This window comes from Medicago truncatula, chromosome 1 (assembly GCF_003473485.1).
Source record: "Medicago truncatula cultivar Jemalong A17 chromosome 1, MtrunA17r5.0-ANR, whole genome shotgun sequence".
In the NCBI taxonomy this organism is placed as follows: Eukaryota; Viridiplantae; Streptophyta; class Magnoliopsida; order Fabales; family Fabaceae; genus Medicago; species Medicago truncatula.
This window is the reverse complement of record NC_053042.1, coordinates 28,657,999-28,684,463: the sequence shown is the minus strand read 5'-3', so window position 1 is coordinate 28,684,463 and position 26,465 is coordinate 28,657,999. Positions and strand designations below refer to the sequence as shown.

General features: G+C 33.3%; 2 protein-coding genes across 4 annotated transcripts; both read right to left on the bottom strand.

Moving 5' to 3' along the window:
• Positions 1–594: 594 nt before the first annotated feature.
• LOC25483677 (glucan endo-1,3-beta-glucosidase 14) lies at positions 595–2,648 on the bottom strand. The gene is made up of 3 exons (XM_013612380.3): positions 2,487–2,648; positions 978–2,327; positions 595–869 (listed from the first exon to the last, which is right to left on the bottom strand). The coding sequence occupies exons 1-3, from the start codon at positions 2,584–2,586 to the stop codon at positions 835–837; spliced, it is 1,485 nt and encodes a 494-aa protein (XP_013467834.1). The 5' UTR covers positions 2,587–2,648; the 3' UTR covers positions 595–834.
• A 4,382-nt stretch (positions 2,649–7,030) lies between these two features.
• LOC11432772 (VPS35 endosomal protein sorting factor-like) lies at positions 7,031–24,803 on the bottom strand. 3 transcript variants are annotated; one of them, XM_003590272.4, is made up of 23 exons: positions 24,600–24,800; positions 23,468–23,668; positions 22,445–22,475; positions 22,168–22,352; positions 20,812–20,971; positions 18,224–18,320; positions 17,035–17,204; positions 16,033–16,199; positions 15,434–15,619; positions 15,211–15,300; positions 13,903–13,983; positions 13,293–13,436; positions 13,090–13,172; positions 12,741–12,876; positions 12,569–12,652; positions 12,240–12,398; positions 12,088–12,157; positions 10,714–10,791; positions 10,458–10,524; positions 10,266–10,362; positions 8,220–8,336; positions 8,080–8,136; positions 7,031–7,564 (listed from the first exon to the last, which is right to left on the bottom strand). In XM_003590272.4, the coding sequence occupies exons 1-23, from the start codon at positions 24,705–24,707 to the stop codon at positions 7,415–7,417; spliced, it is 2,718 nt and encodes a 905-aa protein (XP_003590320.2). In that variant the 5' UTR covers positions 24,708–24,800; the 3' UTR covers positions 7,031–7,414. The 3 variants fall into 3 exon arrangements, with proteins under 3 accessions (XP_003590320.2, XP_013467833.1, XP_024633224.1); XM_013612379.3 differs by lacking the exon at positions 22,445–22,475 and having other exon boundaries at positions 24,600–24,780; XM_024777456.2 differs by lacking the exons at positions 7,031–7,564; positions 8,080–8,136; positions 8,220–8,336 and adding an exon at positions 8,914–9,515 and having other exon boundaries at positions 24,600–24,803.
• Between the last annotated feature and the right edge of the window lie 1,662 nt (positions 24,804–26,465).

The window sequence follows — 26,465 nt, the reverse complement described above, 5'->3', positions numbered from 1 at the left end:
AATTATCCATAATCACTTATCATATGATAAGTGGTTATGCTATAAGTGTTTAATTTAGTTATTTATCCGAAGAGTAGTGATATATTGACAACCATTTTTGACAACTTTGTTGACAATTTTTATTTTCTCTCTTCTCATTGGTCCAAAACAATAGATAAAGAAAAAGGAAGAGAGAGAGTAAGAATATAATGTGAGTATGAGTGAGAAAATTGTCAAAAAGTTGTAATAAAGTGGTTGTTCAAATATCATTTCTCTTATCCGAATTGGTTTTTACCTCATAAACTTGTAGTTTGATACTTGTAAGTTGAATCTTTGGTGGTTTTCCTACTATAATTCTTGTTGAGGCTTGTTGTATGCTCTGACCTTAAAAAGGATCTACCTCTCCTAACTTTATCCACTATAAAGAGACTTATTCTTCTTTCTCCCTTATGTATCTTGATTCTTCTATTATCTTACCATAGTTTAAGTTAATTTCATAAAATTATAATTGTAATTGGACGGTACATGACTACATTCATATCGATAAGCCGAACCTTCAACAAACGCAAAGAAATAGATGCATAATTGCAAACAAGTATGTCAAAGAAATCGATAGCCCACCAAACTACCAATGAATAGTTTTATTTATTAATTAATCATAAAAATAATAAGAATCGTAAATAAACCATAAGAATGATAATCCAAACGCATGCTATCAAAGTAAAAACAAGAATAAAAGCCTAAAACACCACCAAATCACCATTAACTAATCCAAACTATATAGTTTGAAAAACTAAATAATCATAATCCAAAATCTAAAATTGACCTAATCTAACCCACTCCATTTCCGTCCTTTCAGTATCCTGTAGGGAAATCGCATTTTCCATACCCTGCATCACATTTGTTCATAGAAAACAATTAAAAAACTTTTCACTCATGCAAATTGCAATTTTTATGAATTTAAGACAAATAAAATTGCAAAGAAAGTAAGGACTTACTAGGAGCTTGTGTAACAACATAAGCAGCACCACCAAAATCACATGTGCCACCCCCACGTGACTTTTTCTGATAGTAACTATTGAAAGCAAAGGAAGCATGTGCCTCCAAAGTATTAGGATTGTAACACGTGGCACCAGGTTGAATCGGTGCACAATCGGCTCCACCTTCTCCACACGCATAATCAAGCGCGTGTTTCAACTTCTCCTCGGAATAACCACCATTCGCCACACACCATGTTTGCCCTTTATTCTCCACCACCGACACATCACCACCACTAACCGGCACCTTACTCCTCCCTACACCCGCCACTGGAGCCTGCGCTGACTCCACTGGAGACTCTGCTATCGGTGTCAAAGATTTATTAGTCTCTGACATCGTCAACGGAATATCATAAACCTTTTTCTCACTAGGGTAAAATAAACCATAATTTTTCTCCGAAGTGGGACCCGTTTTCTGATTCTCATTAAAAAGAGCAAATAAAAATACATTAAGTGGATCCTTAGGTCTTAAAGGGGTCCCACTTCCATTCAAAACCCTTTTCACTAAATTACCATTGTAAGAAGCAGCATTGTCTTGACCAGCACCAATCTCATTGCTATCACCTAATGAAGGCCAACCCGTTTCAGAAACTGTTATCTTAACATCATCATATTGAAGTGCAGACATGGCAGCATTAACGGCGTCGATTTGAGCGTCCAAAAGATTATCATATTTCAAATGATTACCAGAATCAATAACACCAGGGTTTTGCTTAAACAAAGCATAATCTAATGAGATTGTGTCTGAGTTAGCAGCATAAGCAAAAAAAGGATAAGCGTTAACCATTAAATAAGAACCGGTTTGACTTAGAAACTCGAGCATCGGTTTAATAACCGGTTCAACAAGTTCAGTTTTGAATGAACCGGTTGAGGTAGGGTAAGAAGATTGTAAAGCAGAGAGAGCTATTGGTGAAGAGATTAAAATCTGTTTATCTAGGTTTTGTTTTTGGAGAGAAGCATGAACGTTTTTCATGGCGGGTACGAGATAGTTGGTCGTGTTTTTCGGGTCTACGAAAACCTCGTTTCCGACAGCAATGGCTTCGATTTCTGTGGCGGGGTAGTGGTTAAGGATGTTGGATTGGATCCATGTGTCGGTGTAGGATTGGTCGGCTGCGGCCGAGGAGAGAAGCTCGTTTGGCATGGCAACGGTGACTTTGATGCCGGAGTTTGCCAAAGCCGTTAACACGGTGGCGTCGGTGTCGTAGAGCTTTACTCGGTTGAAACCTTGTGCTTTCAAAAGCTCTACTACCTTTGATGGTGTTGGTAGGTTATCAGCTATTCTACCATAGTTGATTCCGATAGATCCTGCTTCTGAAAGCGAGAAAAACACAAGAAAAAAAAAATTATGTCAACCATATTTTTAGGTCAAATAACCTAATGCGAGAATTAGATCTCGACATCAGCAGTTATCAACTGAATTGTACTTGCATCACAAAATAAAATAGAAAGAGAGGAATTTAATAGATTTACCTGATGATGAAGCATGGAGTGATAGGAGAAGGAAGAAGAATGAGAATGCAACAAAAGCCATGTTATGGTGATGCTTTGTTTCTAAGAGAAGAGAGAGCATGCAGTTATTATTTTCTTTCTTTGAAGGGAAGGTGATGGTTTTTATAGAGAGTGGGTGGTACTGGTCGGTTTGAAGAAAAAAGAGTATGCACTTTTTACGCAAAGATGGTGTGGACTTATTTTGGAGACCCACTCACCAAGTTTTTTTTTTCACAACTGCAAAGATTTAGGTGAGAAATTATGGTAATATTTTTTGAGCAAATAATATGGTAAACATGTTTAATATTTACTCCTTTAAAAAAAATACTAATATTTACTCGCTATATTCCTTTCAAAAAAAATATTTAACTCGCTATATTACATTTTTCTTAGTGGAGATAATATTACATATTTTTTTTAGTAATGATTCTAGATTTTTTTATATTTTACAAAATTATTTAGTTAATGTATATTTTTATTACTTATAATATTCCCTCAAAATAAAATATGTGAATAAATATATCATGTATATTATTATAAGTTACTCCCTCCGTTTCAAAATACATGTCCATTTTGAAGAAATTGCACTAACCAAGAAACCAAATAAATTTTGTTATTTTTGATGAAATTATGTGTGTATTTTCTATAATACCCTTAACCATTTATTATTTTATTCTATTTTTTCTCTTTCTACAATAAATATTTAAGGCTATTATTGAAAAAACAATAATTAATATTGCATTGAAACTTGAAAGAGACATGTATTGTGAAACAAAATTATTCTCTAAAATGGACAAGTATTATGAAACGGAGGGAGTATTATGAATAATTACTCATTGTGACGGAATATGTGTAATCAACTACTCATTCATAATTCTTTCAAAATAAAACTAATCATTCATAATAAATTCATAATAAACTCTAATCAAGTATTTGTCTTCTAATCATTCACCCACATTCATGAATAATCACTCATAATAAATTCTAATAATGTACATGCTATATTTACATATTTTAATAATTTTAACAAATAATACTGCTTTTTTTGGTGAAATATAAAATACTACTAATTTGTCAAAAAAAAAAATACTACTAATCTTCCTTAAAAAAATAAAAATAAAAAAAAATACGACTAATCTTGTGGGTAGATGATGTTTGATTGTAATATCAAATTTTTTTAATTTGTGACTATATTTGGAAAAGAAATAACGGTTAAATGGTAACCATCATTTCTTTTCTTTTTTTGTCGATTATACCTAGATTTGTAAAACATCTATTATGTGGAAACACAAATACAATTACTATAAAATAACTATAGATTTGGCAAGAGTAAGTAACTATCTTAGGCCACCTATCTTGGCCATATACATAGGACGTGTCCTTTGAATTGATGTCGACGAAAGAGACACGTTATTAATTACTGCTGAAACGGGAAGAGGTGGTGTGTGGTTAAGGATGTTAGTGCAGCAGATACATAGTATGACATGTTTGTTGGTCCTTCTAACTTTTCTATGGTCTAGATATAATGTTTATCTTGACTTATAAGAATGAAACAATAATGATGGTTGTGTCATATGAGGAACATGGGATGGGGTTTCAATCCAATAATTTTGCTTTGCTTAAATATGAACGTTGGACATCTTTGATTTGATGTTCTTGGCTTTTTTCTCTTATAATAACGAACAAGGATTCCCTATGGATTCTCTCAAAATTTAAATTCTTGAAGGTGAATTGCATCGTACTATTATTTCATTAAATAAAAAAACATATTCTTTGGGCAAATATTATCTAACAAGTGCGACAATCGTGCTATGTATTGCTATATATATATATATATATATATATATATATATATATATATATATATATATATATATATATATATATATATATATATATGGATTTGGTAGAACACACTCACTAGTTTTTATGTGAGAGTGTTTTAGCAAGCTACATCTTAAGGTGCATTTCACTACTTTTTAGTTATAACTTGCTAAAACACACCTTCAAAAGAATAAGTGGGTGTATCCTAGCAAATGCCTATAGGGGTTGCTAACATACACCCACTTATTTTTTAGAAGGTTTATTTTAGCAACATTCCCCTTAAATGTATTTAACAACTTTTTAATTATATCTTTGCTAAAACACACCTTAATATAAACTAGTGGGTGTATCCTAGCAAACCTCATATATATATATATATATATATATATATATATATATATATATATAATATCTTAGTTTTAGTTATAATATTATGAAATAAAATATCTTGTTTTAGTTATAATATTATGAATAGTAATTAGTGAGAAAATATAATATAAAATCTATTTATTTTTGTTGACATGTTTACTATTGCGATGCAAAGATTTAGAATGGCATTTGATAATATCAGCATGAAATTCATATGCAATATGAGAAGTTTTTACTTTTATGTCTTATCTTTTTTTTTTCTTTCTATTAGGTTAGGCGTATGATTTTGTCCCCGTAAACTTAGATAAGTAAACCCCGACACCAAAAAAAAAAAAAAAAAGGTGTATGATTCAAATTTTTGTTTTTCTTTTTTCATGAACGAATTTGTAGCTTATATAAAAAAATTTGTGTATTTTCTTTTATTTGATATTGATAATTTCAAAATTGTGTTGACTATTTTTTTTTTGTCAATGGATATCATTTGTGCACAACCACAAAGACTGATCCAACGAGCTGAGTAGGACTACTACATGTGACAAAACTCTTCCTCAAAAAATTTAATATTACTGGATAGGATCTAGTCTTGGTTATAAGTTATAATCAAAAGAGATCTTTTACCATCTCATTCAAATGTTTTTTATGATGATTATTAGAGTATAATATAAATATGTAGCTGGAGAAAATATGTGTAGTATAATTAATTATATTTATCTCTAAAAAAAAAACCTAATTATATTTATATTCTTTCAAAAAATATATTTATGTTTTTTTTTAAAAAAAACTTACATTTGAATGTAATTTATATATTAAACAATTTACAAGTAGGTAAACAATCAATTAGTCAAAAAAAGGTAGGTAATCAATTATACTTTTAAATTTATATACTATGTTCATCACATTTAAATCATAGGCTAAGATTGCTTTATCCCCAAGTTACATTATACTGTACAAACCCTCATCGTTCATAAAGGAAAATGTTTCATGAACACCTTTTATTTCTACACTCCATTGTACACCCCATGTATTAGGGATATTTTGGTAAGTTCTTATCACAACCACACTTTATCTTCTATTTGTGTGGGGTCCAAGTTGCCACGTGTCAGAATTTTGTGTGGATGTAAAGAGTGTATTGCCACATGGGGTGGTACATGTATCATCACTCTTCATAAAACCTTATTGAATTCACATAATACAAAAAGTTAAATCCTGATAATATTTCTTTTGAAAAAAAGTATAATTAATGTATTACATCTTTATCATCTTAGTTTTTTTAATGGTATATCATCTTAATTAGGTTTTTGAAGAAGTTCAATATCACGATTACATCGCCAGATTGATTGATTAATGTGAATAATTCTTTCTTAGTGAGTCATTCATGTGAAGTGTTTGATTACTTCTTTTTTTTTTTTTTAATTATATAATAGACGAAATGACAATGATCATTGAAAACTCATACATAAGTGGAGGAGCTCGGATTCGAACCGCAATCACAACGTTTAACCAACCAATTTCAACAGTTTTTACCGGTTGAGTCAAAACTTATGAATAAATATGTTCAATTACTTCAGTCTTAAAATTGAATACAGGTGAACTCATTCAAAAAAAATTATTTTACTTGGGAAAATTTCAGCTTTCTTTCCCCTTAAGAATTTGATAGGCAATTTTAATGGATGTTCGCTGTACTTTTTTTGTGCAGTTGGTTCATTTGTCACCTGGTTTGGTGGAGTTTGACCGACAAATTGTGAGGTAAATAAATTTTTCTGCCATATAGTCTTAATTAATGACCAACTATATCTACATAGATGACTAGTTGTGACCAAGTGTGGACAAGGTTTTTCTCTAACCATTTGAGAAGGAAGCCTCCTATTTTAGAGATAAAGACATGTTTGTAAATAACATCTCATAACATCGTCATGTTATATTTTTTTTTTTTGAATAGATCATGTTATATTTTATATTTATGTTTATTCTGACTCTGTATCTTTTGGTACTTAAAAAAATGAATTAATGATCCTCTCAACAAAAATAAAATTGAAATACAATACGGAACCTTGAGTTCATATCCAAACTCAAACACTTATACGAAAACAGTGGTTAGGTCTAACATAAGAAATTATTTTTCTGCAATATGAACTAATATTTTGTGTTCATACTTCTAATATGATTGATTACCTTCTGTGGAAGTAGCTTGTAGGAAGAAAAAATTAGACACTTGTATTAATTCAGGATTTATTAATTGTAGGGGTCATTTAAAAACTATATCAAGATTCAAGCCATAAATGCTACCATTTTTTAATTCGGTCAAATGTTTATCAAGTTTATCTCACAATGTATTTAACTTGATAACGTATTCATTAAAAAATGAGTTATAACCTCCCAATATGCTCCTTCTGAAAATGGGTGGAAGTACGTTAACAAATCCCACAAACACACACAACACAAACAAACACACACGCGCAGGCAGGCGCACCCAGACACATAAGTGCGCCCGCCCACTCGCACACAGACGAATATTTTTGGAGATGAAACAACCAAAACTAAATTCATGTTACAATATAGGTTTTGTATACAGAACTACACAATAATGTCACTAAGATTACAAGGCCACTCCCATCAAACCTAAACTAGAAGTTCACGAACAATATCGATTCAAAAACCTCGATACCAATGATGGTTCTTTCCCTTAATAAATAAAGAGGGGAAGACAGAAGTATGACTCAAACAGAAGTTGACATGGTCCTAGCAAAATCTGGCAATTGCTTGTTTACAAGTTGAATGGTTGACTGGAGGCATCTGTCTTGGGCACTCAAACATGACTTAGCTGTTCCAATCAGTTTAAGGCAAGTAGAGGATAATTCATTGCTTAGCTGCCAAACAAGAAACATCACGTGTCAAACTGTTATGGTTCATTTTAAATTTGTGATGACAACATAGTATGGCGAGTTTAACTCGGATTGATCAACATCATAGTAGCCGGATTATGCTATAAAAGAATGAATAACATATCAAAGATATGTTCCATATCTCGCTAGATCATGTTACAAATCAATCTAATCAATACGTGAACATTTTGAATAGAAAACGATAGTTTGAAAGCTTAGAGCAAGTTTTTCGTAGAGTACTTTCTTTTATCAAACTCATTTTATTAATCAAAAAGTGCTGAATACAACGAGGTAAATATTCAAGTTAAATGATCATTCACTAAAGTACAATATTGAAGGACCCAAATCACACATTAGTTATGGTAGAGACACTAAAGTAGAACTAATTTTAAACTTTTATCCTCCTTTTTGCTTCTTAATTTTACCCACATCACTAATAAATAGATTGATTACAAATGTTAAACGGAAAGCTGAACACAAACAATTATATGACATCTTACCAGAAAAGATGATGCAATGCAATTGCAAGCTTCAAGTGCCATACTTCCTCGAGCAGCCTTCAATTTAGCATAATAAATCAGTACAAATTAAAATTTGTTAAATAAACCAAACAATGTTAACTAAACCACACTGGAAATACCTGAGAAGGTTCTTCTTGAACGGCGAAAAGTAGGTTCTCAAGAACAACCTTAGACAAAGAAACAAGTTCTTGCTTGTAAGATAAATCCCCATAGTATAACATGTCGTTGCCTGGTATCTAGAAAGGAAAAAAAGGGAATCCTCTGGAAGTTATGATACATAAATAATACAACTACAAACAATAAATTATGTAAATGAAGGCACTTAAATTACTTTATTCAAACAAGGCATTTTGTAAATTAATGGAATTGAACTGAATCAATTCAATCTCTTAGAATTTAAATTCTTTGAAATTTTCAAATGCATTATCCAAACACAAGCTTAGAATAATTTAGAATAGTTAGATTATATCCCTATGATTTGTTTCCATATTTCTTTACATTTCAATATTTGCCACCTTATTTAATAGGATTAAGACTCTGGCATATATGGTATTTAGTAGAAATAAGGGTTTAATGGTTAGTGTTTTTGTATAATAAACAGGTCAAAATCGTTTGTTCTTTTTCTTCAACAACCCAAATAAATTATACCCATTACTCTGGAGTTTGGACCTCTGTTGTCAAAGCGGAAACGCGGCGCGACGCGGCCACCCCAAAAATTGACGCGGCGCGGTATGCGGGCGCAACGCGGGCGCTTTTACATGACGCGGACACTAATATATTTAATACTAAAATACTATAATGTTGAAAAAGAAATACTAAAACAACTTAAATATTACTCAATTCATAATTTGAAATAAAACATGTCTTAGGCAAAACATAAGAACATACTTGCAAGAAATACTAATAAAATTCAAGGTAGCAAACACTTTAAGCCTCTAAAGCTTAAAGTAACAAAAGTACTAAACATGAAATAAAACTTCGAATTCAATAATCATGGAAATCTTCATCATAACTTCCACTTTCACCATCATTCATGTGCTCTGCCTCATCCTCTTTCTCTTCATTTTCTTCCTCTTCTTCCTCTTTTTCTTCATCCCCCCAATCAGTAATAAACTCAGGATCATATTCGTCAACTATTACCACTTTCTTTCCTTTTCCTTTAGAAACTTGTTCCCCTTGCTTTCCCCTTTCCCCTTGATGTTGTTTGGCCCTAGAAATTCCTCCAGTGGACTCCAACAAACAATAATCACACGTGACTTTTTTAATATTACTCTTGTTTTTTAAACTGTTATACTTCCATCCTATGTCAGGAAGGGATGGTTTGAACAGCTCAACAGAGGAAGCAATGGATTGGGCAGCATTAGAAGAATCATTGGCATTAGATGATGGTGGTGTTGTTGAACTACTTGCCATAACTATAAAAAACAGGAAGAACAAAAACAAGAACAAAAAAAAAATGAAAGATTGAACAAAAACGAAAAAAAAAATAAAATAAAAATAAAAATGGATGGAAGAACAAACCTAATAGAGGTGAAGAGATGAGCAGCTGAGAGATGAAGTGAAGAGATGAAGTGAAGAGGTGAAGTGAAGAGGTGAAGAGATGAAGTGAAGAGGTGCTGTACGATGAAATGGGAGAAGAGGAGAAGAACCTTTTTGCTGTACGATGAATTGGGAGAAGAGGAGAAGAAGAAGCGGCTGTCTCTTGTGCAATGGAATGAAGTGAAGAAAATAGGGTTTGGAAAATTACAAAATTAACCCTACTAATGTCACTTAAGTGAGGGGCAATTTCGTAATTTTTGGTCGACCCGGAAAAGCGGGCGATTTGACCCGCTACCGCTCCAGGAAAAGCGGCCACGAAAACCGGTTTAGGTCCGCTTTTGCCTAACGCGCGTTGCGGTCGCGTTCTAACGCGCTAGGCTGTTTTCAGCCGCTCCGCGCCGCGATCGCGCCGCGTTAGGCCGCTATTGACAACAGAGGTTTGGACGCACAAGAAACCGACATGACATTCCTTGATACTCGTTACAAAAATCAACATTTGTTTTGTTAATTTTGGAATGTAGGAGGGGTTGATATATCATTTTTATTTCATTATTATTTGATCATAAGTTAAAAGTTGCTTTTAATCACAGTTTATAAATACGACATAAAGGAAGGTGAGGCTATACCTGTGTGTTTGCATGATATGGCATAGTCTTTTGTGATAAAGTTGTCAATAATAATAAGATAGCAGAAAAAATCCGTGTCCTCATTTTTGGGTCAAACCTGCAGGGGATTTCCAATTCATTCATCAAACAAGATCTGGAAAGAAAAAAGACAGAATATGTTTCAATTAGCAATATATCACAAAGAAAACTGACCATGATTGGGAGCTGATCAATGTATATAAGTTATTAGGGAAGTAGGTAACTGGTACACTGGTATTACCTTCAAAGAAGTTGAACAAATCATTGTAAGTAGACAGATATGAGAAGGGGCTAAAAGGAAACTATATCTCAAGACCTAGACCTAGTACACAGATATTTCTATTACAGATTATAATAGTGGAGACCTCCCTTAAAAAAGAGGTTTTTAAGTTTTAATAAAATCAATGTGAAAAGTTGAAATAATATTAACCTGGGACCATAATTAAGAAGCTACACAGCTTTCTAATAGATGAAACTAGCCCTTCAACATCAGCTGGAGTTCGAAAGCCTACATGATCGAGCAAAACAACAGTTAACTATTTCTGGATACAAAGAATGCAATTTAGGTTACTACAATAAACATTCTTTTAGAAAGAAGCCATGGAGGCATAATCAGTGCACTTTAATCACAGTACTGATACAAAAACACGCCGATACAAGCAGCCAAAAGAAAAATAAGGAGACAATGATGCTAAATAAAACAACACTTCTTGGAAAAGAAAAGTGCAAGTCGATTAGCAATAAATTTACAGGAATGATAAGTGAACACAAAAAATCAAACACAATACAGACATCATATATCACTGTAGCATTATACATCTTTATTCTTTTTCTTTTTAAATTTCCTTTCCTTCTCTCTCCTTCAAGACCATCACTCCCGGCCATCCTTGTCTATGTTCAGCGGCACTCATCGTCGTTTCTCTAGCCACCGCCGTAACTTCTCTCACTGTTCACCGCCATCGTCACCGCTGCCGTCTTTTGTTCTTTCATTTTTGTAATCGTGTGAGTTATGATCGGATCTGCGGCGGCAAGGACAGATCTGGGCGGTAGTGATCCCAACAGATTCCGGCGGTTTGAGGGAGAAGTAAGGTCGCCGGCGGCATGATGTCCTGATAGTGATGAACGGATTGAAGGGACTGTGGTCTGCGATGATGGTGAGGACGATTGAAGCAGTGGTTAGCGATGAGGATGGTGGTGGGGGAGGTGGTGGACGGTGGCGGGGGAGGACCGTAGTGGTGGACGGTAGCTGACAGAGTAGACCAGAGAGAAAAGAGAAACACTGTTGCTGGTTGAGAGAAAGAAAACGTAAAGAAGGAAAAGGGAGAAGGAAGAAGGAATAGGGTACGGTGAGCTTTTACGAAATTATCCTTTGCTTTAGTGTTGAAATGTCAAAATTATCCATGGTGTTGTATTTGTGTCTAATAATTTGTGTTTGGTTATCATTTCTGATAAATTTAATATATTATCTTTTCCATCTCACTGTCGTAATTCCTCATTTCCTCTGTATCCATTCTGTTGTAAGACTGTTTTCTGTTGTAAGACTATTGACAGCATATATTAAATATAACAAGAGGAATTGTTCATTTATTAAGGTAGTTTTCTGACCAGTTCTATCAACTGTCGTAGCACAATATCTTGGGATTGGTTCATGATTTACACATGAATGGTCAAATCACAGATTGAGGCTCTTGAATGTAGGTTTGAAAATCAGAGGTGTGTCTTGGAGGAAGGTGGGGCTAGGCAGGAATTTCGGAAGCGCTAAACAAAAACACACAACACGGTATCACAATACGTATAAACTTACCATGCAAACAGCCAATTCCTGAATCAATCAAACCATCTACATGAGAAACCAAGCCCCCTAAGAATGCAACCTGAAAATTCAAACTATAAATCTATGAATAAATGTACAAAAAGTACATAAAACTTTAACGTGCCAAAAACACTCATACCAACCTCTGCAGTCTCTAGAAAAAGATCAAATTGTCTCTGACCAGAGATAGAAGGTATTGTGACTTCGCTAAATGTGACACAGGACTTGAAAAAACTCAGATCTTTCTTAGTACATTTCAAAGATTGAATTGCTAAAGAATTGCTGGAGTGAACGAGAGTTTCCTGCAAGAAAGAATAATTATATATCACTAACTCTACCCATAACTTACCCGTGTGATGCACGGGTGCATCCGCTAGTTGTAGAACAATATCAGATGTTCTAGGGCCATTTGTAACGTGTTCATGAAAAGTATACTTCATCGTAAATCAATTGAAACAAAACAATGACAAACCTTAAGCTCGTTGAATCTACCAAAATTTGCTCGGCAATCAACCAGAAATGCTAAATGGGATTCCATCTCCGTTCCATAATCTACCTAGCAATTAGAGATAATTCTCAACAAACCATAATCATGGCAAAAACCTTATCACAAACCAAAGAACGTTAGCAAATTAAAAAGTTACCATGTGCACAAAGCGAGATACTGAACGTGCCACTTGCCCATCATCATCCTTATTTGTAAATTCCATATTATCATGTAGAGCCTGAGAAATTTCAGAAAGCAACTGTATGCTTGTCGGATCCCTAATATGACCACTCCTGCTCAACAAATAATAACACATAGTACCTTAAAATATGTGTATCATATATATACTAGAAAGCGTCCACCGAATGAAAAGGTGAAATTCATTTTTCCTCAAATGCACAAACAATATGTGTATCATATATGTACTAGAAAATCAAGGCGAGCACATGTGAGCGCCAACAATGAGTGGAAGAACAGTAAAACAGAATGTTTGTGATAAGTAGTACCTCATCGCCATATTAAGGATGTACAAAAAGACAACATCTTGTGATTTCCCATGCATTACATCTAAGATTTCAGGAAAATGATTCTACAAAATGGTAACGACGACAGTAAATCACCAATAGCATTTCAGCTATGTTTTGAAGTTTATGAATAACAAAAGTGACAGAAAGATGATAGTGTGCAAAAGTATATTATAGGAATGTACCAGACAAAACACATCTTCCAGACACTCAAAATGAGACAGAAGCTTCATCAAGAGAGATTGCAAGCTTGACATTTCATCTACTGTAATTCCTCCATTCGAAGCACGCTCTGAAATGCCTCTCAAAATGATGTCCAAATGATTATTCTGGCATAGATGAGAGTATTTAGAGGAAAGATTACAAAAGAATGTTTTGGACGTTATTCCCATAAGTTATTTGAGAGTGGCAGGTAGCTTGATTTGGACCTAAACTGGATAATAATTAATCCATCAAGGAGCAGATAAATCTCAATATTTTATGGATTTTTGTTATTTGTCTTATATAATAGAGTGCTGAATTTTTAGTTCTATATCTTGTTACTTTTTTGGGTTCTTTCCTTAGCTTCGTTATCATTTCAACTCATAGGTAGCTTTGCCATATTGACTATTTAACAGCCACATAAATAAAAAAAGGTAATTACTACAAATGCATAGCAGCCTCAATAATCTTAACCCTGTGATATGGACAAGAGAGTAGTGCACTCAACAAAGAAGATAAAAATGGCATAAGAACCCTTTTATTCACACAATATACAAGCAACAGCTCTGATTGTACACACTCAACCAAACATACCATGTGATTTTGAAGTATAAGATCAACATAAGCATCTACGACACTCAGGTACTCATCAAGACTCTCGTACGGGACAATAATCTGAAATTGCAGCCAAATTAGAGAATATATCAAATACCTGGAGGTAAAATGATAGTCTGTCAAAAACATGCTTAGAAATGAAGCCCAGAATAAAATCACTAAAAATAACAAATAATTACAAAAATCGAAATTATCACCATATGCTCAAATCTGAACAAATTCTTTATTATGGAAAGTAAACAACTTAGTTCTGCCCTGAGTTTGGGTGATCTTACACATACATCCCCTCATGATATCGAATAAGAGGGATTTCTGGTATATTAAAAATTAAAATCAGGAGTTGAGTAAATATTAGAAACAGGTCAAAATTTAATTAGTAATAGTAAACTAGCCGACAGAGTATATGATTGCTCTGCAGTCATCTCTAGAAATAGAATCAACCCCCAATTATGACACAATTTTATGGGTCAAAACTTCCTTAACTGATCAAACTTCCCTTAGTAGTCTGGGTCTATATAGAACATCTAACCAAATTCACCAATTTACAACAGTTGGGAAAGGGATGTTGATTACTAGCATGCAAAATAGCCTTTAACTACTCTATATGTAGTAATGAGGTACACAAACAGAGAATAGAGAGAGAGAAAAATTAGAGACAACTTCATATGGCTCAACCTACAGCCCATACATGCATAAACACAACTTAGTATTGCTCAACCAACAGTTTATGCATGCATTTTACTTTTCATTTCATTAGTTATTTTTCAGGAAAAGTAACTGGTTTATTTCGAACAGCTATCTTCATTGGACATACAAAAGGACTAAATAACATATTTTTCATTCTTATTTTTGAGATAATTTTACTTGAGTTATTTTTCTCTCTTTCTATTTCTATTATCATACATGTTTTTATTTTGCCAATGCCAGTATAAAGGGATTTCCTGTCATTGATATATACTTCCTCTTTCTATTTTTTTTCTTTTCCTAAAACAATAAAATTGATTGAAGAGAATAAATTAATCAAAGAAGTTGAAGACTCGGTGCCCACTAAGATCACCCAGTCTTTTGCCTTCCTCTATTAATGAAACCTTTTCCTTACATTCTAACAAAAAATAAATAGAATATGTGCCCCTGACACCATCCTTTCCCACCACTAGAGGAAACAACAAAGAAAATGCACCATAGCCCCAAAGGTGTAGATAAATAATGAGATAGAAATCTACTAAGAATGCATCCAATTGTGAAGAAAGTAATGCAACTCGAAATGGACCAGAAATATATATGCACCTGCATAACTTTATCTAACACAGCATTGACAATGTTAACCGGGCATTTCCCTTCATATAGCCTGAACCCAAGCAATCTGTAATTCAGGTGCTGTATTACCAAAAAGAACATTAAAAGTGCATATTGGAGAAACAGATACAAAGTAGGTAGCTGGAATATGGTAAATAACTTCACAATGTGTACTATAAGTATTTAAAGCATGATAAAAATTGCAAATGCAAACCTGATGAAAGGAAGTATCCTTGTTAAATTCAATGAGATGAAGGATATTCACAACATTCGAACTGACTACTTCAATAGGGAGTTCTTTCAGTAAATGATGAAGAACGACCGAAACACATGGAACAGTCTCAAAATTCTTTTGATTCTTCAACAATCCAAGCTCGGATAGAACTTCATTGACTCGTCTCTTGAGCATAGTACATATACTTAGATCAGCATAACACAGGATAAAGACGGGAGAAAGCAGGGTAAAATTTAGCAAGCTATTTTTTTTTTCAAACATTTTGTTCGGTTACTGAAAAGATAGGCAAGAATTCTTGTTGAAGATTGACACATAGGACTTGATTTTCCATTCTATATAATAATGACAAGAACCCTAAACATGTAGCTATGTGCATATTTCATGAGGTTTCAACCAGCATTCTCTCTTGAATCGCTGGAGCAAAATTCAAAATGGTCAACAATACCGACCAATGAAATTTCAGTTTTTTGCTTCGTATAACAAAGATGTATGGGGTCTTAAAACAATATGTATGGGACTAGGAAGACATAATATTGTCCAAAACCAGTCAACAAATTAATATAAACATCATCACATACCTGAGATAACCCACTAAATATACACTTCATAATATACTCAATGGTTGGTTCCATCAGACTGATTTGCAATTTTTTATTATTTTTGAAATGTCCAAGAGTACTTTCATTGGCAGCTAAGGCTTGTGTCAAAATAACTCTGAGATCATTAACACATGTAACAAGATAGCCTGTTCCAGTTGCACAATTCATGAAATTAGTTTTATGAAAATGAACGAGGAAGTATACAGCAAACAGATACATTAAAGTACAGAAATACAGAATGAGTAGAGTCAATGACCTTTGCATGCCATTGAGAAAAAGGAATAAGAGAGAAAATCAGGGCTTGTTTCGTTATATTCATTTAGTGTTTTCACTTTTAATCAAAAAAATGCCACTTTTTTTCACTGTGTTTCTTGGTTATAAGGATTTGTATATAAAACAATGAAAATAACTGAACCTTGTTTTCGTTGTTTCCTATACAAACTGTGAAAACATCAAATAAAGTGAAACAAGGTTACATTTTCTAATGTAAATGTGAAAATGGGAAATCAAAACAGAGAATGGAAATAGAAATCAAAGAGGCCCTTAAGCATACATAGGCAACCAAGCACAGGATACAAACAAGAACACAAATTTCCACAGAAAAGAGTATAGAGCAATAATCCAGATTTGTTGATTCTGCTTAATCTGAATGAAATATTTATAAAATAATGTATCTACCAGCAGCTGGATCACATTCTCGATGGCCTATAAAAATTGGTAATTTAGGGATGAAATACAAAATTTTCAAAACCAACGCATTTGTGTATTGACAACAAAGAGAATATATAACATGTCATATGAGGTCTTGGATTGCAGTTTGCCGGACTAACACATTTTGACACTCAATTATATATGCAAGAGCAAGACCAGACAAAAAATCTCTGGATTCACAGATCTTATTTCCACATATTTTAAAAGGGTCCAGCTGGTTCACATATTTTATACATCCTAAGAATTGACATACAATATAAACTAAAATACCTATGTCATGTGATGGCAGCTTCTGAGCACAGTGAGCCATATATAGACGGCAGTATGCAGATGCCACTGGATCTCCTAATCCTCTTGTCATCATTACCAAGCGTTGGAGACTGTCTGTAGGCTGGTCGAGCAGAAAACGCCAGCAAGGCAATAATGCCATCTCCAAGTAACTAGGGTACAATTGCATTTCATATAAACAGTCAGTGCATGATATTCAGTAAGAAGCAGTCTATAATGCAGCAATTTTCCAAATGATTTTTAACAAACTCTTCAAATAGTTTTCTGAAAGTAGATCTATATTATAGCCTAATTTTAAGCAATATTGACAGAAAATGTTGCTTGTCACATTGCTTACAATCTTCTGTTTTAATACTCTAGGAGAGGTTCCAAAACATGTTTTAAGTTAATAATAAGACGATACTCCACACGAAGTACATATCTGCAAATAACAGCCCTATACCACTGCCCAAAATAATCCTACAAAATATAGCCAGCCGAACCTTTTTCGTATCAAAGTTCATGTATTTTACCAATATTCACCACATAGGTCCAATTTCTAATTAAGTTCAAATTATCACAAAAGCTTAAGCTGCTTGATGCAGATGCACTAATTGATTTGTTAAGAAACAACCTACTGTAAGCCACTAAACAGATTTAAGGAAGTGACCCTGAGGAAGCAGAGCGATGGACGATTGCATCAATGTGGCAGTGTAAAACAGATTGGATGCAAAACTCCTTCCAGGTTGAACAACCAAAGGTAAATGGGTATACCTTGAGACTGAGACCCCAATTCTCAGCTCTACCATATCCGGGAGTCCTTTCAAATTCTTTCCTAAGTCAATCTGTCATTCCTCTCTCCATATATTCCTTCTCTTCTCTCTCCTCGCCACCAATTCTTTCCCATATAGTCCCAGCAGTATTTTATTGGGTTTGATTTTAACAAGTTTGCAGCAATTTAGATGGCTATGATTTTTGTAAGTGCATAGCTATGAACAGTCTTTTAAAACTGAATTGATAGAAATTCTAATTGTGATGTACCAAAAAAAAAAAAAAAAATTCTAATAGTGAATATAATATGAAGAAAATAGATGTGAACATGGCATCATAAAGTCTGAAACCAACATAAACAGAATTCATCAAAAAAAACTTGCAACAATAAGTTAGATAGAGGGAGGGAGAAGGAACTCACATGCGTGGAAGAAGATCTTGCACAGCACCAATTTTGCTGAACCAGTTATAGCAAGTTTCTTTGGCATCGGCACAAATACTGCTTGCTTCAAAGTTTTCTACACAATTCAAATAAAATATTTAAGAAAAAATAAAGTGCCACTTTTAAACCAAGACCAACTATCTCCTGCAGACAATCAGCTTGTATGTGATGCAGATGGAAACATATTTGGTGACTTGTTATGTTTGAGATAGCGAGGGCCTTCATTTGAGTTAGGACATATTGGCAATTGGTTAATTCATCTCAAATAAGAAATATCCCAAACTCTATTTCCACAAATCATATATCACATATGCACTCCTCTATGATGCATATCCAAAAATGGTTGGTTATCCAAATAGCATTTGTATCTGATACCAATGCATTTGTATTTTCGGTATATCCTTGTTTTTGGATAGTCCCTACCCTCAGAGTACTTGCCAACGACAATAATTACATAGGGACGTGGGAAAGGGGGAACAGTCACATAGATCAATTTTATTTTAGCTTTAAAAATATACATGTATACATACTCTATTTTATAAAAAAAATTCTACTTCATATACATTAGTCTTTAATAATAATGGAACTATTGCATTTTTTATCATAATGATGCCCATTTCAGTACCCATGCACCATTGAGAATTCTATTTTTAGTAAGCAATGGCATTTTAAAAACAAATAACTACTACAGGCATTTTATCAAAAGAAACTCCATATATCATAATATTTTGAAAATAATAACATTAGACATGGTCCAAATTGATACTACTAATTTCATTCTGGTTAGTTTGGCTAAGCACCATGATGGCATCAGTCTTTTTGAACCAGCTAAAACATAGTTAGGTGTGTCTTCACTTAAATAAAGAAATTCAAAGCAACTGACCGGGAACCTGACCATCCATGAATAGCAATAGGCAATAAACCAGTATTAAATGTTTAAGATGTATGGAATATTGTATATTGTATGCTTTTTTAACATACAACTTAAACTTTTTCCTATATGAATAAATTTACAGGCCTTGCACATTTATAGCTATTAACAATCACTATTTTGTTATTGTTTATTACATTATGATATATTAGGTGTTATGTTATCATCATGATATATTAAACAATTGTTACTACACAATCTAACGGTCAGTTTTGTTTCAAAATAATTCACAATATTTGTATTATCTTATTATTGTACTTTTGAAAAGAAAAAATGAATCATGTTCACAACTTGTCCTGGTATTTGGCTGGAAACTGCAAGACAAGGTGCTATTTAATATCAAAACAGTTTTTAGTTTATAATTAATATTCAGGAAAATGCATATTAGGAAAAAGAAGGAAAAAAAATGTTCAGAAGAACTATTTATATAAGTTTTCCAGACAATGATAAATAGTACAAATTTTTTTCAAACAAAACTTCGCATATTGATTTTCGTCATTCAAACAATTGATCTCAAATTTTTAACCACTGAACCAATGATTTGTTTTTATACCGTTATGATTTTGAAAATGTAAAGCAATTGTGTAGCATGCTTCATGACTGGTACATCCTATTTGGTTCATAACAAATAGAAATTCTCAAATTTTCCTTTCCACCTCTCCTAAAGCAAATACATCGACAAATAACAAACCATAAATTGTCTTCCAAATTTCACCAATTTCTCATTGAAATCTAAACTATCATAATCACAATGACGTATTTCCCTTTCAATAGGCAGCCAGCCGTGAACTTACAAAAAAAATAATGCACTCTGGATATACAATATTATTAGGCAGAATGCATCTTGGGGTCCTTTAATTTAAATGTTTGCACTGGATCAGTCCTTTGAGTTTTTTTAGTTTCAAATTGGTCCTTTATGTCTGTAAAAGTGAACAAGTTAGTCCTTTTTTGTATCAAATTGGTCCCTTTTTTCATCCAACTTTGTTAAAAAGTGCTTACATGGCCATTTAACATTGAGGTAGAAGGTCCAAAAAGTGTTTATGACACCAAACATGACTACTTACATAAATTTTCTTTTTATTGTTCCCCAATTCAATCCTAATTTTACAAATAAATATTTCATCAACATAGTAATCGGTCAATTTTGTTTCAAACCAAGACTGAATAATACACCTATCAACCCTAGTTTTGAGAGCGGTGAATTTGAACCAGCAATAAACGTTCACATAAGCACTTTTTAACTGAGTTTGGTGGAGAGAGGGTAATGATGCATATATTTTATGACTTAAAGGAATAGGTACTCACTTTTACTGACATAAAGGACCAATTTGAAACTAAAAACACAAAAAGGACTAATCCGGTACAAAATTTAAACTTAAAGGACCCCAAGATGCATTCTGCCTTATTATTAATTAAAAGTTAGGAACCAAGTGACCCAGTTGTAAACTGAGTACAGTTTGAGGAATTAACATGCGTTAATATGTCAAAAGACAAAATATCAGGTCTACAAAACATTAGCATTAAAAAATGTTAAGTTGAAAAATCATTAGCACGCTGCAGACAAGTCGTATGTTTGTTCTGACTGAATTACATTACTACAAGCTATGTGTTTAAACAAGTCAAATTGACAAAGTACCTGCCAAGTTGCAGAGTAAAGTTCCATCTTCAGTAAATTCTGCTTTCTGCTTTATGCGTTTCCAAACCAGGTCTCCAATCATGTCCATGATATCTGTCACAAGGACAAATAGAGTGGGATAAAACTCAGATACTGAAGTATCCACCAAAAGCTTAGCAACCTGCAAATAAATAATCATTTTCAGATGTGCATAGTCAACCACTAGCATTACAATTGAGATTGAGATCAGAAACAAAAAGAAATCATTATTTCCCACACTCTCAAGTTAGTAGAATGAGTTACTTAACTGGAAAGCCACTTCTATTAAATCAAAAATATTGTAAAAAACATGTCTGCACTCTGTAAAACAAAAATATTACTGAGTGTGAATAAAGCACAAAGGAAAAGAAAATACAAAAATGGCATATCAGTTTAGATTAGAAAGGGTTCTTCCATCCCAATATTATCTGAAACATGAGAAAGCAAGCGCAGAAACATATAAACAAGTAACAAGAACTATCCTAACCTGAGGTTACACAAAGAAGGATCTCTAACCTAGGATTTCTAGATAAGGTCAAGGAACTACAATGCATGTATATGAAATACAGAAAAACAAGATGGTGTTGAATAGACACTGAAATGAATATTTTCTGTATCCTATTATACAACTGAAAACAGGGTACTACAAATTTTGTACACTTAAGGATACAGGTACACTAAATTAAATGAAAAAAAAAAATACGAATATACATATAAACATATAAAAATAACATACTGCATAATGTCTATGCACCAAAATTTTATACATTGAATATTATAATGAGTTTTATCTGATCTCATGAATTTATTCCTAATATGGGTTTATATGAGTCAACCCTTTGGGACTTGATTTCAAATGACCGGGAAGCTGACCCAAGGGTGACAAACACTACTTAAGTCATATCACTAGGCGGTCTGAGACTTTTCCAACACACCCCCTTGCGCCTAGAGCAAGGGAAAAACACAAGTGCCCAACAACAAACTTATTTTAGAATAGGCTCTGATGTAGTCTTAGATTTGGGCTTAGAGCCCAAATCAACCTCACAAAACTGGACTGTAAGGTGAGGACTACCTAAGCCTTATTTATAAGCACTATTTGTGCCATATCTCTGGACGGTGTGAGACTTATCCAACACATATTAACAGTAAAAGAGGCATCTCAGATTTTCCTGACTTCTATCCGAGCATCTAAAAAGATTTAGTAAAATGTCATATAAAAGGACCAACTAGAAAACAAACATGTTTACCTTTCTTCGTGATTTCAAAAAACAAAAAAGGTGATTTAACTTATACAACTACAATATTGCAAAATAAATTATTAAATACATCAAAGGTCACCTTTATAGATAACTTTAAGGATGTTACACGGTCATCAGCAAGCCAAGACCGGGTAATTTCATCTTTGAGCTCTTGTAGTCGAGAAACATAATCCTGCCAAGTAATCACCTTGACACCCTCATCTGCAAATTTTTGTGGATCATCTAGTTCCTCCAGGTGCATACTAGTTGAAGATTTGTCATGTGCTGAAAATTGGGACGTCACATAACTAAATGACATTAAATAAAGAATAAAACATTTAAAAATCAAGGTAAGAGATATTGGCAATATGGCATACATTTTCCACTTCTCATTAAAACATCGGGCATCTGTAATTTGAAAAATAAATAATTAGTTAATTAAAATAGAAATTGAAGGATTATAGATAAAGGATCGAAATTTGTCCTCGTGAGCTTAGCTCAGTTGGTATGGACAATGCATAATAATATGCAAGGTCTGGGGTTCGAACCCCGGCCACCACCGAAAAAAGGATCGAAATTTGTTTTAGAATAGAATGGATTATTTACAATTGCTTACATAAAGATCTAATCTATATATCAAAGGGTAATTTTTTCAACATATATTTATAGTAAGTAACAGCTATATCTTGCCCTTCATAATAATATTCAATAATTGTAAAATTTTAAACAGAGCATCAGGTAAACAGCTCGTCACAAGGGCAGTGTTACCTAGCATATACAAAACCTTAAAAAAGGGGAAGCACGATAATGGCCATATCGGACCATGTTCTTTACCATGGAAACTTTTTGTTTGGTGGGTGGGGGCTGAGGACCATGTTTTTCAGAAATAGATAAATAGCTGAAGAGTAAATTTAGCAATATGAAATTCAAAAATACCTGAGGGACTGCATAAAGTATACTTAATAAGAATTTACGTTTTGCACAACCAGTAATCACAATATTCGCAAGTCTACTAATGATAGGTAAACCTCTTCCTTAAAAATATTTGTTAATTAATATCCATTGATGTAGCCAATGAAGCAGTATTTTTCTCAGATGGCAACCAATGAACAACATGAGACAGCTCTATATTTGTGTACCGGAAAAATATCCAGCCCTAATACACAGCAGTTGACCCTAACTCACTGGAAGTATTAAAATTCATTTCAATCTACCAATACAGGCAAGTAAGAATGTTCAAATTCAATATGAAGTGTCTATAGTGCCACTACAAAACATGCTTCCCTTGCATGACAAATACTACATTTATCCTCAGCCATCCCCAAATACTACCATTTATTTATATGTAGCACCTTTAAAATTCTATACAAACTAGAAAAAAGAAATACACTGAAACTTACTGAAGAAAGTGAAACCATTTTCGAGACAGGAAACCTCTGCATCAGTAGTCTCCTGAAGGAGGTCCACTCCTTCATTGGCGGATCACCAGCAACTTCATTCAAGTTGCCAGGTTCTGGAGGGTTAGCCTCTGCATCATTATTAATTCCTCCTCTTAGTGGATCAAAGAAGTCAGCATTCCCAGCATCGACAACAACGTTAACCTAAACAGAGAATATCAACAGATAATTGAAGATTGTCAGTTTGTCACAACTCACAAGTGCAATGTCCTCAAAATTCACAACACCAAGCTGTTCTACATAAATTTTCAATATCTTCATTTTTTTTTTACATTGATTAAGCAAATCCCGAGATATCAATAAGCCATAAACTGCATTTACATAGCGTGGACTTATTTTTCTTTTGAAAATTAAAGAAGCTATAAAATGTTTCTAATAATAAATTAAGTCCGATTGAAATGAACCCCAGGGGTTGGCCTAGTGGTGTAGGCTAGGGACCAAGGCTAGAGAGTGTGCTCCTTTGTAAGTCTCATGTTCAAATCCTCCAACTGCCAAGAATTCCTATGTCGTGCCAGTCAATACAGGGTTTTGCCCTGACTTCAATTGAACCCCCACATGTGGATGGTTGGTCCCCCAAATTAGTCAATCCTTACGCCGGATACCAATTTTAAAAAAAGGGTCTGATTGATATGTTATATGAGCATCTATAATGTTATTTTTTTTCAATAAAATCTCAAATGTGTACAAAAATATAAACTTAGCTCTTCAAAACCTTCCCTTCCAAAAAACATCCCTAAGGTCTATCTCAACTGGCAATGTCAATATTGTTAGGTTGGACATCTTCACCCAGGTCCGAACCCGGTAGCTCGCAGTTGTGTCACTTAGTCTAATAACAAAAAAAATCTTCTAAAATCCTTCATCCAACATACCCTTCCCTCAACTGATAGAGCACATCATTGCATTATTACATAAGCTACTAATTTGCAATTCACAATCAAAGATTTTATGAAAATTGATCCAAATTTTACAGAATTTATTATTCAGTATGCTAATATCACTCGGGTGAAGAACATTGAATAAACATTTCTCATGTATTTGCTAAGTCAATGAAATGAAATGAAATTGCGATATGAACCTGTTGGAGGAGTGGAGGTGGAGGAGAGAGGGGATGAGCATCGGCGCGTAGACGAGGAAGCGCGTGAGATTCCTTCTCAGTTCGGTAATCACGACTTCTGAACTCCATAGTATTCAGCGATTAGAAGAAAGCTGGCCTAGTACGCAGTACACATACATTTTATATTGCCATTTTGGTGACGGATAGTCGCAATAGTCCATTGCTCTATCAAAACTTTAAAATAGTGGACTGATATGATAATATTAGGATAACAATTGAACGTGGAGAACTATTTCGATTAACGAAATGTACAATCATAATTATTTTATAATTTTGATGAATTCATTAACTATTGTGATTATTTATTATACATTCAGCGACCAAAATGATTATTACCTTGACAACAACATGTATAAAAGAAATTACATCGGCAATAGATAGAAATTAATATTTAAAACAAACATCCTTTCAAACAAAACATATAAATTTCTTGTCAAAAAAAAATAGAAATTAAATTTCTAATTAAACTAATAATAGACGTGTGGATTCATTCGGAAAGTGTAACATTGCGGTAATTGAATAAAAAAATAATTGCATTGATAATAGATTTAAGGCTAAACTGCACTTTTCGCCCCCTATGTTTTAAAATGTTGCAATTTTGGCCCCTTTCATCTAAAAATTGCTAAGAAGACGCCACGTGTTCCAAAAAATGGGCCATAATCGCAACTTTTTGTAAAGATAAGGGGTCAAAAAGCATATTTCCCTTATGTTATGAGGTCAAAAGAGCATATTTCCCTAAACATAGGGGGTCACTTTTGCCATTTTTTTTTAATAGTGGGCCAAAATCGCAACATTTTGAAACTTAGAGGACGAAAAGTGGACCTAGATTTAAATGCACTTTTGGTCCCTATGTTTGCCATCGTAGCAATTTTAGTTATAAATGCACAAGTTGGTTTAACAACTCCCAATGTTGTTAGTTATAAATAATTGTGTACTTTTAGTCCCCTATGTAGTCTCCAAAATTGTTATTAAATGGATGTACAAATATCATTGCTCTAAATCATATACCTATATATAATGTCTTTTTATACTCATTTATACCTCTGTATAGTAATATTCTCGCCCCCCTTTATGAAATATAAAAGTAATCATCCCAACACACCTTAAATTTATCTATATAGTATGATAAAATTTTATTAACTCTTGCCATTTAATCTGCACACTTACTAATTTCTATAATCAGTTAAAAAAATGTCGGTTGTTCACAATTTGATATTTTAAATAATACAGCACTAATAAATATAACATCCTTGACAAAAAAAAATTATACTATAGACTCAAAGAATAAAGTGATTTTAAGAAAAAGTGTTTAATCTTGAAGAATGTATGAACAATAAGTTTTTAAGATCTAGAGAAAATAGTTGCAAATGATTCAATGAATTAGAAGTTGCAAAGAGAAGTGTATATATAGTAAGGGGTGAAAAGACTCAATTTTCGCACAAAATAAAAAGATTCAATTGAATCACTAAAGTGAACCAGAGAAGCATTAAGAATGAAACAATTCAATACATATTTGAATCAATTTAAGTGAACCCGGATAAAGATTGATACGATTCAAGTCTCTTATGAATCGATTCAGTGCAAATCAAAGAGATTTGTGAGACCTTTCAAACTGAAATGAGACGATTCATCTTAAGTCAGAGACTTGGATGAATCGATTCAAATTGTGTTGAGTCGATTCAAGAAGCTAAAAGATGAACTCAGACACTTTTTCAAGAGACACAAAATGATCCAAAGACCAACACACATAGATTTCTGGGTGCTTTAACATGCTAGTCATAAGACAATCATCAAAAAGATAAACTAAGCTAAACTAAGCAAAGTAAC